This window comes from Poecilia reticulata, chromosome 15 (genome assembly GCF_904066995.2).
Source record: "Poecilia reticulata chromosome 15, P_reticulata-male-v2, whole genome shotgun sequence".
Lineage (NCBI taxonomy): Eukaryota > Metazoa > Chordata > Actinopteri > Cyprinodontiformes > Poeciliidae > Poecilia > Poecilia reticulata.
The window spans coordinates 26859448-26873466 of record NC_088844.1 but is presented as its reverse complement, the minus strand read 5'-3'; the positions used below and the strand labels follow the sequence as shown (position 1 = coordinate 26873466).

General features: G+C 38.8%; 1 protein-coding gene and 1 long non-coding RNA gene across 5 annotated transcripts in view; one reads left to right on the top strand and one right to left on the bottom strand.

Moving 5' to 3' along the window:
* The window catches only part of adgra1b (adhesion G protein-coupled receptor A1b), a 198100-nt gene that overhangs the window by 32211 nt on the left and 151870 nt on the right, over positions 1-14019 (bottom strand). For all 4 annotated transcript variants that reach the window (XM_081616035.1, XM_008429975.3, XM_081616036.1 and 1 more), the window contains one exon: positions 6979-7106. In XM_081616035.1, coding sequence (XP_081472161.1) covers positions 6979-7106 — 128 coding nt within the window. The remainder of the gene's footprint in view (positions 1-6978; positions 7107-14019) is intronic.
* LOC145555004 (uncharacterized) lies at positions 7333-10701 on the top strand. The gene is made up of 5 exons (XR_014091039.1): positions 7333-7538; positions 8220-8251; positions 8956-9111; positions 9439-9531; positions 10242-10701. It is a non-coding gene; the product is annotated as an uncharacterized LOC145555004 (long non-coding RNA).

Here is a 14019-nt window from a genome sequence, read left to right as displayed (position 1 = left end):
TCCTTACCACGGCGCTCCTACATGTTTGCATGTTCTTCTTGTTTTAAATAGCTTTGGGTTTGAATGGATTTTCTCATTATGTAAGGAAAGCAGCAGCAATCTGTTGATGTACCAATGCTGCTACCTCAAGCTGTTATCCCCCCTCCGCCCCGTCTGCACATGTCACAACGGTTTTTACATGGAACAGAAAGAAATTGGCTTAAATTTCTACTCAATGGGGTTTTTGTGTGTAGGGAGCATTTTAAGTCAGTGCAGCAACTTAAATGTGTAGAATGAGGGCAGGACGGGATTTTTAAAGGTCGTCTCATCTTCAAATTTGCAATTTTTTAATTGTATTATGATGTCATCTGTTATTTTGTTCCAAAAATGATTTAATTCTGTCTTTATTTACAAACTTTTATTCCTTTTTCATTCTTAAAAAGTACTTACTTTTTAAGAACTATTTCTAAAAAGTACAATGTCAAAAGGAGCCAATAGCTTCACCTAACTCTTTTACATCAAACTCTTTAGTCTTACTTAATGACTTAGGATAGATTATAATTATAATACAGGTGAAATATAAATTTTACTGGTTTAACAGGATTTCTACACGTCCCAGTTTGAGAAAACTGTAAAGTAAAATTATAAATTTGTTTAGGATTGGGGTAGATGAGATCTGAATTAAAACAAGAGATCCTTAAAAAAATGATGAACAATATTCTAGTATATTATTACATATTGGTGCATTGGTAACACTTTATTTGAAGGGGGTGAATAAAACTGTCATAAACATGTCATAACATGTCATGAACATGAATAAACCTTCATGAATATTTATGACTGTTGTCATAAAGCGTCATTCGGTAAATTATGACACTTTTAATACAAAGTTGACATTATTCAAAATGTCTTTGTTATGAAAACTTGACATTAACCAAGAAATCATTACCGATATAAATTTGTTCTAAAAGTATAACTGATTGCACTTTAAAAATTAGGTAACTTTATGTTATTAAAGGTGAAGTTTAAACCGTAATGATTTCTTAGTTAATGTCAAGTTTAACAAAGACATTTTGAATAATGTCAACTTTGCATTAAAAGTGTCATAATTTACCGAATGACTCTTTATGACAACAGTCATAAATATTCATGAAGGCTTATTCATGTTCATGACATGTTATGACATGTTTATGACAGTTTTATTCACCCCCTTTCACATAAAGTGTTACCGCTGCATTGACTTTGTGCAATTTATGACCCAACAGAAAAAAAACAATTTCACTTCAGTTCAAAATGAATAAAGTTCACCTGAAGGTCTGCAAAGACTTAATTCACACTAAACATTCATCTATAGAACCGAATCAAAATTAAGACCAGTTGTTTAGTTAACTGAGAATTTATAAATTAATAAGTTAAAATATAGCTATTAAGCTGATCAATATTTACACAATTAGATATTTTATGTTCAAAATAACACCACTGATACATTTTTAAGACATCCCAAAGATCAACAATGTGTTTGTTTCTTCTTCTGCTGCCCATTAGCATTTTTAAATCGTATGATTCATGAGATCTAAAGAAAGCAAAGCTGGAGAACCGAGAACAAACCCACCTGTTCCATTTAGTGACGGAGCCTCGGAGCTTTTAAGCTCCTTCTGTCTGAACCTTTAGAGGCTGATGCTTAGATAGATGCTCTTTCAGCTCTTCTCAGAACACAAAATAAAGGAGTGAATAGGAAAGGTTGTGAAATGTGAACACTCCACCGAGCCAGATGGCCCAAAACAGGACGGGATCAATTTCATTTGTTTCACCGCATAATATTTCAGGCACCACTAAGTGTGCATATTCATCCTCCAGTGTGACTTTATCACTAAGCCTGCAACATTCCCACACACCAAAACCAACACATCTAGTAATTATAGCTCTATGTGCAACAATCACTCTGCTGGGTTCCATAATGAGCTAGAACATTATATTTTGAAGATGGCTGGATAAAGTTAGATTTTCAAATCTTTCAAGTAAAACATTGAAAGATTGTTTTAATGTTTCCATACTCCACAGTCCAGATTCCTTTACATGCACCTTAATACATAAAAAAAGTCACAGACACAAAGAGAATCAGATAATAGGACACAAGGAAGGAGGGACTACTTGAATCAAATTCTAGTCTGTTTCATACAAACTTTATAGGAGTCTTTGATGCAAACGCACTTTCACTTTGAGACCAAAGTATGTGACCAATCAGGGTCCATGCAGCCCTGAGCTGGGCACTCAGCCCACATCACTGGTTTCCACCCAGTTGTTAGAAGATGTGACTAAATAGGTCAGACATTTCCAACATGTTTTCTAGGCTGTGTGAGTTAGCAGACCATCTAATCTTTTAATTCCCATCCTCTGTCAGCTCATGTTGTTTTTTTTTTTTTCTAATTGTTGTTGTTGTTGATTCAGTCCCTGAATGTCCCTGTTTGAAATTACATAACCCTGCTGTGGATGTGGAAATCTTCCCTCCCCAAAATGGAGGAGTAGAGCCCCGGCGGCACGTGAGCCCACTGTAGATGAAGCAGCGGCTGCTGGAGCCTGGAGGCGTGTCTGGGGCCGGGCCTCACTGATTTCTGCAAAGGGGAGGGAGAATTAGAGCTGCTGGAGTTCCAGGTCCATCCAGCACCAGGCCCATAAATCAGGGTGGCTGCGGGCCTCCCTGGAAGAGGTTTTCACAGGTTCTGCTGCGGGCTTTCATTGGGTCAAGTACATTAACCTGGCAACCCTCCATATCTCCATCTCTCAGAGGGTTGGTGGGGGATAAAACCGCCCCGGCTCTGCATCTACTCCCTCACCTCGGAACCAGCCGCTCCGACAAACGCAAGGGGTAATAAAGCAACAGACTGCAATATAAGACGTTTTACATGGAGGAGGTTTAGCCAAGCCAAACGTGCTGCTGATGTCTCATAAACCGAAGAGCGCAGGCTTGGTAACAAGCTGCGATGGAAGTGGTTACAGTCTAATGCATGTTTATTAAGTCAGAAAAAGAGACAAGAGTGAGGATAAGATAAAGATCTGTGGCTGGAATTAACAAGACGATATGAAAGAAACTAATTCTTCCCTGTTTAACGAACTGTGTCCCATTCTGCTGGAGGAGAAACAAAGAAAAAAAACTGAATATGAAGAAACGCTACTAGACACAAAGAGGTTGATATAATAGATGTCTGTTATGACAGAACGGTTAAATAAGCTAAATTAGTTATTTAGTCTATAAATATCTTAAGCAGGGCTGCACAGTGGCGCAGTTGGTAGAGCTGTTGCCTTGCAGCAAGAAGGTTCCCGACCCCGATTCCCGACCCCGGTCTTTCTGCATGGAGTTTGCATGTTCTCCCTGTGCATGGTGGGTTTTCTCCGGGTACTCCGGTTTCCTCCCACAGTCCAAAAACATGACTGTCAGGTTGATTGGCCTCTTCAAATTGTCCCTGGGTGTGAGTGTGTGTGCATGTGTGTCTCTGTGTTGCCCTGTGACAGACTGGCGACCTGTCCAGGTGACCCCGCCTCTCGCCCGGTACACTAGCTGGACAAGCACCAGCAACCCTCCCGACCCCACTAAGGGACAAGGGTGTAAGAAAATGGATGGATGGAATATCTTAAGCATTTTTGCAAAGTTTATTAGAGTCACAGCGGGAAATCTTCCTGAAGTGGAAATTAAAAATACTTTCATAATCAAAATAAAAATCTGAAAGAGATGCATTTTTATTCTTCCTCTTTTACTCTCAAATAAAATCTAGTGCAAGTAAAAACCTAAAAGTCACATCACTGTAATTTATCTGATGGGTAATCTCAGCATCAGTGTGTTTATGAACAAACTGTATCATAAAGATAAAGTAACACAGAGGAGAGGAGACGAACACAACTGTTGGTCATAAACGTGATAAATTGGGCTTTTATGGAAGAGTGGCAAGAAGAATCATAAGAAGTTCTTTATGCACAAACCAAGTCTTACCAAGAAAACTGTGAAAGGTGATTGCTTTTAATGAAGCCAACACACAACTTCTGAAGTATATGCAGAAACCCCCTATCTGTCATGAAACACAGTGGTGGCAGCATCATGATGCGAGGATCATTTTTGTTAGTAACACAGGAAAGCAGGTCAGATTTGTGAGGAAACTACAAACATGGCGACCCTGAAGGAAACCTGTCAGACGCTGCAGAAGGCTTCAGCCTGGTGAGGATGTTCACCTTCAACAGGAAACCAACCCTGAACTAACAGCCAGAGCTGCAGCAGGATGGGTCGGGTCAAAGCAGGTCAGTTTAAATCAATCTGAGAAACTATGACAATGTTCGGAACATTGTTTTCAGGGATGCTCTTCAACGAATCTGACGGAGCTTGAGCTATCTTGCAAATAAAAACAGAAAACAAGGCCTACAGACATTTCCCAAGCACTGAAAGAGGGCTATTCAAAGCACCGATTGAAAACCCCAACAATTTAAAAACAAAATCATGCATCATTTTCCTTCCACTTTATTTATAGACTTTATGTCTATAAAGCCCCAGTTCGACACATTGAGGTTTCTGGTGCAAAGTGACAAACTGTGAAAAAGCTCAAGGTGATGAATATTTCTGCAAAGCACTGCTGATAATTCAAATAATAGAAAAGGTAAAACGCAGCACATGGCGGTACGTACGTGCAAAGAGATTGCCATAATTGCATTTGACTGCTGTTGCTAAGCAAAACCTGTGGTGATAACTTCAAAATAATTTGCAGGCAGCAGAAAAGTTGACACAATTACTGTCAGAAGATTAACAGACGTCTGATTTCACTGTGAATCTGTGCTGCTACCTGAGGCTGGGCAACATGCTAAATGAATTAAATTATTTTAATGCTGCTTTTTAAACAAAGTAAAAAAAAAAACCCTGAGGCAGAAAAAAAAATCACAGGTAATGAAGGTTCTTTCCTTAGAGACATCTGCATCAGTGAACTTTGCCAGGAGGCAGCTGCAGCCGAATGAAGTAATAAAAGATACAAAAAGTGGAAACGATGTGGTTTTATAGCGTCTGACAGAGAGCAGAATGTAAAAACACACAGGGAAAGTTTCTCCCGTCGATCTATTTGACATTCAGAGACAGTGGCAGAAAGAAAACGCAAAACTACTTGTGGAGTTTCAAATAAGAGAAAAAGAGTGTTGGGTCTTTTATCAGCAGTTTTCGTATCAGATTTATTGTGGCCATCCAGCAGAGGCCAGGATGTCTCACTCCTCCCGTTTCTCTGAAACAGCAACAATTATTTTGAGCACTAAGGAAATTACATAGATCTTAGTGGTCACAGATATTAGCTTCCATGGCTGGACCGTTTCATTGTGCATATTAATGCACATTATGGTATATTTTGTGTTTGAACTACTACAATAAGCAGATGAATGCATTCTTAGCTAAGTCTCAAGTATTTGTGGATTCCAGCTACTTGTGGGCGTCTGTGGTCCCAACCTCTGCAAACACCAGGGGTTCACATCTAATTCAGCACAGTTTGATTTGCAAAACCTCTAAATATGCTGGTATGTAAACTGTGAAGGGTTGGAAAACGTCTCTGACTGCTGCAGTCTGATTTAAGTATTTGTTAATTTGTCCTGACTGTGAACACTTTTGATGTAAATTGTGTCAGTTGCTTTCAAAGGATTTCGGGTTTAAGGAAATTATACCAACTGCTGTGAATTTCCCTTCGCTCCAACATCTTACGTTTACCAATAATCACAAATTCTGTGCTGAAATATCTTGTTGTTGGAAAAGGAAGCCAACACACACCTCATTGTGGGTAAATATATTTCTACATGCTGTGTCTACCACTGAACTGTCTTGCATTCTGCCCATTTAACACCCGGTCCCAGCGCTTCACGGCTTGGATCCTGTCAGTCTGCTGGAGTGATACTGAAGTGTTACTAAACAGAGATGTGTTTTAGTGTTGGGGAGAGCCTAGTGGGAGGTGTGGAGGAGGTGGAAGAGTTCGTTAATGTGAGCTACATTGAAGGAAAATCCCCTCTAACTCTGTGTGTGCAAAACATTAAATCTGCCATCACACATTAAAATATGGATTTTTTTTTTGTTTTTTTTGCTTCTAGCCTAAACATGAACTGATGTTCCTTTTACTTTAAGATGCTTGTGGTTGGAGCAGTTTAATACACACAGCCTAAAACCTGTTGGAAACTTGTTGATGAAACTAGTTGAGCAGTTGTTGTTCAAAAATCAGATGTTTAGCAGATCTTTTTAGATGTGACACCAAAAAAAAAGGGTCACATTAATATCCCACTGGACTTCCAGGACCCAAAATAATACATTTAGTGTCAAGTAAAATGTTGATTGAATATGAGCAGTAATACAGTTATAGCTGATGTTTCTTTAATGTTTTTATTTCTGCTGCTAACAAATTTGGTTCCTAGTTCAACGATGAAAAAAGTTCAACATCGTATCGTTTTAATTCACAAACACTGCATATAAACCACAGCAACTAGCAAAATGACTTATTTCTGCGCTTAAACAATATTCAGTCGAGCAAACTTCTACTTTATAAACCTAAAAAAGGCTGAAGGTACTCTACAAAATACCTGCTTCTCTATTCTCGCCTCGTTCAGATACAAAGCAACAAAGGTGGCCTCTATACCTCCTAACAGATCCGTAGGGGGCACGTGTTTGTCTTATGATGGACTAAAACACATGCTTTACCACAGACACTAATGTGTACATGTTTTATATCCTCTTAGACAGATTGTAGGGCTTAACAGCAGCCTAAAGCATCTGACTCACACCCCGGTGAGCCCAGGATCTGAGGCAGAGGAGTCACAAACCACCATGAGGCTGGAAATAAAAGGTGAGAAATTAGGAGATTATGTAACCGTCTGCCCGCTTGTCCAAACGCTGAGGTGGAGTTAATGACTGTGAATTTAAATTTCAGCATGCCAGGCTGAAGAGGATTAAACCTCGAATGTAGCTAGGCATGTTATCCAGTTTATGAGATTTCCTCTTACCTGTGGTGCACTATGTACGTGATGATGGAGGCGAAGAGGCAGAGCAACATGACCGCCGTGCAGGCGTACACGACCGGGTGCAGAAACTCCCCGGGGTAGGGGGGGAAAGAGAGCACCTTCTTCAAATCCTGAAGCACAGAAAAAGCAAACAAGAAAAGCATCGTCACTATCATGAAAAACCATCAGTCAGTAAAAACTTGGTGTGAAAAATGAAAGAAACTTTGGAAAAAACCCCCCATAATGACACATAATGAGCTCCTACACTCTAAAAAGTGTATTTGGGCTGTAGTTAATGTTATGGTCTTTTTTACTTTAACCTGACTTAATTGTTTGGCTTAGTTGTGTCAACTTACTTTCATGAGTTCAATTAACTTAAAAGTCACACATTTCATCTAAAACAAACGTTTAACTTTGAGTTGAAGTGAACCAATTAAGTTGAATGCAGTTTTACGTCTGACGTCATTACGTAAGCTTTGCCCGAGACAGATCCACTTTAACGACCGTGTGTGCAGCCGCCATTTCTTCTGACCGTTGACTGTTCATCGGATTGTAATAAAACAGTAAGTATTCTACACACCATGACAAAATATTATTTAAACGGTTTAAAAATATTCATGACTTTTTCTACCTTTAATTTGAAACGGTTAACTGTGTTTAACGTCGAAGTATCATCACTTATTTGCTTTGAACACATTGCTAGTTGTAATTAGCCGCGCTATTCGGCGGAGCATTTTTGAACTTAACTGCTCTGTTAGTTAGTGAACGTTTATTTTGGGTGTATACTTTTAATTTGACCCTAAAGAACTTAAATAGCTAGAAGCCTTGTATGTAGTGAAAATATGAAATGTGGACCGAGGACTGCTGGCGAGTTCCGGTCGGAAGCTAGACTGGGTCAAAGTGTGGGAGCAGCTAATGCACTGCAGTGGCGGCCAGACTTTATAACAGGAACTACTGGACAGGTCGTTTTTAATGGGTAAGCTTAACGTACAGTTACGGAGGTGTTAGTGTTAATACGCAAAACTTATTTAATGTGACGCAACTGCGCTCTGCACGTCACCGTGAGCTGCAGTCAGGGAAGCCATTTGTTCCTAATGTCACGCTGCTTACTGACGACATGATATAAAACACATAATATCCTAACTAAGCTAATAATCCATAAGATGTCATTTCTCTTAAAAGGGAAAAGCAAAAAATAAATAAGCAATTCATGTTTATAGGAACTTCTCTTTCCTACTCTCCAGGCCTGGAACCAAGCATCATCAAACCATAGAAGGTAAGCCATATTTGCTTCACTAAGCTTCTAATTTAACAAAAAAAAAGTTATTAGTTAATATGCTGTATTGTATTGATAATATGAAAAACACATACTCTAAACTAATTCAAAAATAGGTTCCGTAAATAACGTCATTTAGGGAGTTTAAGGTAAAAGGAATAATAGTTGGTCAAAGAACGAGATGAAATTAATTTCCTCCAAAGGGTTGATGAGCTCTCCCTCAACATGGGGTCAGAAGCTCAGTCATCTCGGAGAGTACTCAAATAGACTCTGCATCCATATTTGTTTCATCTTCCTTGCCTTCAGATTTGCCAACATACATGTAACTCAGTTCCTGTCTTATCCTTCTAGTGTTGCACTTCATGTGGAGATGCAAAGACTGCGAGAGCGTGTTTTCCAGAAGATCTGAATTGCTCAAGCACTACAAACTAAATCCCAGGCATTATGGACGGGGCTATTCATGTCCATGCACATATTTAAGTTGCGCGTGTAGATTCAATACCTGGAATGCTTTACTGAACCATTTATCAAGACATCATCCAGTCCACCAAACTGTTACCAATGACTTAACCACATTCAAATGCCCCATTTGCAGTGCAAGTAATGCAGATTGAGGATTTTTTCTTAGATTTTGGAATGATTGGTCAGTATTTACTTTTAAGTCATTTTGTAACATACTAAATAAGTTTTATTTTGTTTTTCAGATTAATGCGGTGTTCCTGAGACTCATGGCTCTTCCCCTTGAGCAGACTTTCTTTGCCCAGTTGGACAGGCCCTCAAGTCAGCTGATTAAAGTCATCAAAGCCAAGGGAGGAGCAACACGTGCAAAAATAGCTGGCATCATGAGAACCTATGATGAGGTATGGATATCATCGATAGGAACACTGAGGGACATTTACCATTTTTAATTTAAACAAAGAAGTTAAAGTCTCTAGTTACTTTCAGACTTTTTGTTTTAATTATTAATACTTGATACACTTTGTGCAAAGCTGATATCACTCAAAGAAAAGCAATTTTAATGTCTTATGTATTTTTGGTGGATTTAGTCAGTCTGTATTGCGGTTCATTCATGAATTTCATAAAATACACCTTTCAGTCCAACTTGCCAGAAACATTTTTTTATACTACTGTTGCATCCGAAATCTTGTCAGAGATATTGAATATTGATAACAATAATTTTTCTCCAGGTGGAGGACATTGGGATTCGAAGGGAATGTGTTCTGAAAGGGCTCATCACCTTTCTTGGAGAGGATCCAGAAGACCTTATTAAGGAATACTGTGTAAGTTTCTTTTAAAGGTTTGAAGTTGCATCTTAATCCATTCAGAAAAATTGAAAAATTCAATGTCAGTTGCTTTTACATTTTTAAATTATTTCTGGCCTGGCTTTGCTATATGTAAACATCTGTTTTAATACAGCAGGCAGATTTGGTGTTGAATTGTAAATTTAACATGGCTAAGTCCTGCTTAAATCCAGCAGTGGTGTGCTTTGCTATTCAGCAGAGACCATTATCTAACTTCACTATCAACTTAATTTACTGTTCACCAACATAATAAAAACAAGTTAATAAGACTGTTTTGGTCATGCTATTTTCATACCAGCTCCAAAATATCTGATAAGCAACAGAAATGTGCATTTTGTGTTGATTTTCAACCTAAGATGATCATTGGCTTGGATTACTATTCTGCTTTGATGTATAATCTATAAATTTGTTTAAGCTAAAGCCTGCAATATGACAAAACACATATAAAGTTACATGCTTGCATTATCTTTAAAAAAAAACTTTAAAAATCACCCTTTGACTAATTCAATTTGTAATGCAACTGTGAACTTTGAAAATTTATCAAGGATATTTCAGATGCCATAAACGATTCTCTTCAATTCACAAGCTGTACACCTTTACACTTATACTTGTATTTATAAGGCTTTTCTTTTTCAATTGAGAAATTAGTTACAGTCTTCAAGTTTAACATATTGTTTATCTCACTACAGGGCAGCAGTGGAGATGATGCCCAGATGGAACTCAAACAGCTCACCCTGGCAGTGTTTGTGATTCGAAAGGAGGGAGAGGGATTGAAAGAATCCCCAGAAGACATTGTCATTGGGGGAGTGGAGGTGTTGCATGACCTGACTTCAGTTGCCTCAACATGTGCCCTGCTTCTGGGTTTGATATATGCCCTTAACCTGGCTTATCCAAAGCCTCTGCAATTCACATTTGAAGTGTTTCAAAAAATCTTCATGCAACTTGACCAACACAAGATGTCTAATAAAGTTCAGTATTTGTTTGGAAGACTTCAGACCTCAGTGAAGACAATTGCATCCTGTGCTAAAGGACAGATTATTTTCTGTCTTTGTTTGAACATGAGGGCTCCATGTATTGGAAGCTTAACCTCAAGGGACTGAACTTTTTGAATGTCTTTTGGGACATTGTGCATATTAAAGCCACAGCATTAGTAGGTTGCTGTAGTATTGTTCACAGACACTTTCACAGCGTTTTTTCTTTTTTTTCTTTTTTTTTCAATTTGGATTAAGCAGTGCTTAATGTTTACTATTCTGTTCTGATGTCAGTTAAATAAGTATCGGACATGGTTTAAATGCTGCAGCCATGACCCACGCCCTTGTTTGAAAGGATGTAGATGTTATTGCTCATTTTCAGTTTGTACTTGAAGATGTTAAAAACAGTCACACATGTTGTATTTTATGTAAAAACAGTTTAGGGATTGAGAATGTTGATTTCCTTTATTTTAGGAGGACTTGTGGTAAACCTTATTTTTTCAGAGGAATACTTCTGGATTCTACAAGCTCACACAGGGATGTCCAAGGTTTGTTCTGGAGAGCCATCAATGTGCAACTTTCAGATGGACTATTTCAGTACCACCTTACTGAATTCACACACCACCAGATACTCAGCTGAGCAGAGACATAGTAATTAGCAGTTGATTTTATTTGGAGATTGGATTCATCTGAAAGTTGGAGGATGGTAGCTCCCCAGAACTGGACTTAGGATACCCCATGTTGAGTTTACTAAAAAGCTAACCCAATTAAGCAGAAAAGCAAAAGATCTGTGTAGTATGTTCAGTGCATATGTTGTGAAAAATCTGTAAGTTTGTGATTTCACAATAAAATAAAAAATTTTCTATTTGTGCAATGTAAATTTGTTATTAGAACCAAGTTGAATTTTTGAGTAGTGTAAAGGAATTATACTCCTATTGTAAAAGCTAAAACATACTTTAAAAGTGATTTATATTTAAGCATTATTATAAGTACAAAATATGTACAAAACGACTTTGGGGTAGTTTCATTTTTTAAGTTAAAACAACTTAAATTTTTGAGTTGACTTTCTATAAATTTAAGTTAGAGGGATTAAAAATTTGTATATGAATTAAAGTAAATAAATTGAGTTAGACTGACCTACATTTATCAAGTTAAACAAACTAAAAAATATATGTTGATCCAACTTAATTGAATTACTTGTTACCTACAGAAGTAATTCAATTAAGTTGGATCAACTTTTTTCTTTTTAGAGTGTAGGATACATATTCACAGCACAGTGCTCTGATGAGATATGTGAGCAAAACACAAATAAACGTCGAGGAAACGTCTCTGAGTTCGAATGCTGTCCAAATCACTACAAAGGAGAAACAACCGTGTCGAGCGAATAGTCTTCCCTCTGCATTTACATTCAGCATCTCAGGCATTAAGCTGACAATGTTTGGCAGAGTGACTGAATGCAAAAATATCATAAGCTTCCCGGGCTGCTAGCAGAGAAGATTCTGGACCAGAAATAGATTAAAGAAAGCAAATGGGGAGAGAAAATATAATACAATGAATGTGACAGTGAAATAAATTTTTGCAAAAATGTCGTTCAGTAGTGGCACAAACTGTGACCGTAACAGCTTAAATCTGTTAGGATGCGAAGTTCTTTGTAAAAGTTCCTGTCAGCTTTAGATCTGCACACGAACAAACTGGGGCCTTTGAAAACAATCCACAGTCTCACCCTGCATGCAGCCAACAGGGTGAGACTGTCTGGCACCGACCGAGGCAAAATGAAGAGTGATGTCGTGATTTTTGGCTCCATCATGTTGAAGTTGCTAAATAAAGTGCACCTTATCTCCATAAGCCCCGCCAGCTCGGTGTGACTTTGTGTCTCGGAGAGTGATCCACATACAAGCTGTCTGGCTCTATCATTGTCTCAGAAACGAGCCCGGTGGGAGATTCCCTCACCGTGTTTATCCAAAAGGCCGGTGAGCCTGTCTGGACCTGCGAGGGGTTGTGACCTGACTCAGAGCTTTTACCAGCACCGTTCCAAAGTAGACCGCTGATTGTTGGGATTATAAAATCCATCCTGAATCCTAATCCATTCAGCAGATCTTTTAAGCCTTTGATTTTAAAACAATATATTCTGTAAAAAATAGTTCAGTCCCAAAAAGACATTTGTAATGTTTTACCACATACTTATAGAAATTCACTTCTGGTCATAAGTTTCCATCCATTCAGGATGCAAAACCTGATGTATTCAGACCAGCCATTTTTTTTTTCCAGAGTAAAATGATTACATAACAAAGCAATTTCAAATACATTTAAAAGCAATAATTGTTTCCTGACACAAATGCAGTTGTTAAGCATGAAAGACTTTTAGTAGGGCTGACGTCAGAGTTTTGGGAAGGCATTTCCAGAAGCTTAATTGGGGCCTGCCCATAGCAACGCATGCATAGGGAGAGCAGTGACTGAACAGTCATGATTTCAGACTGTGACCAGGAAGCCGGAGCACCAGAAAAACCTGAAATGTGTTTTACCAGTTGTAATTAAATTTAAAGCTAAGTGCTCAATGCTTAGCTTGTCCAAAGACAAAACAAATAAATAAAAACTAAAAACATGACAATACCACCAAAGTGGTATTGTCAAAATTGATACCAAACAAAAATTGTTTGGTACCAACAATTTTTGTTGATACCAAAAAGTATCAACAAAAATTGTTCCCATATATTTTTGGTTTTGTGGAGAGAAGACGCAGTTTCTGTCTCCTCCACGACAATCCCTGCAGCCCCAAAACAGGTTTCTGTCTCGTTTGCAGCAAGTTCTTTTAATGATTTTAGCTCCTGTCGAAAACCAACTTGGCTGCTTTTGTGATGGTTACATGATGCCTGGTGTTTTTGTTTTGAGGCCATCCATGTCATGTCCCTTATCTCCCTTATTCCCTGCAGCTGCGTCGCTCCCTGATTGTTACTCTTCTTAAGCCTCTCTCAGTCACCCACTGCCAGATCGAACGCTTTCAGCAAGTAGTTTCTAGCTCTCCCTTCTCGCCCTCTGTGTTACTGCCTCGCCCTTGTTCTCTGGATTTGCCCCTTTTGCCTCACCCTTGTCGGACTGCTGTTTTGCCTACCCGGATCTCGCCCAAGCCTGTTTCTTTGACGCCGCTCACACCCACTCCCTCGGACTCTGCTCTCTTCCTCATTGTGTATGACCTCGGCCCGGCTGACCAACAACTTGGATCTGGACTTAATACCTCTGATTCCACGGTGTGAGTAAGCTGCCCTGCATCAGTGCTTCTCCCCCGCCCCCATCTCCTAGCCAGTGTCCACCTCAGATCTCTAATAAAGATCTGAGGTTTCTGCTCAGTTCTGTCTCGTGGCTGATTTCGGGTCCTCCTACTGTGCCTTTACAGTATAATCTGGCCACTATAGACCCGACGCCCGCACAGGAGTGGCGCGGTACTGTAGAGAGAGCCATTACCAAGCTAATATTAGCATTTTGGCTAATTTTAGCTTAC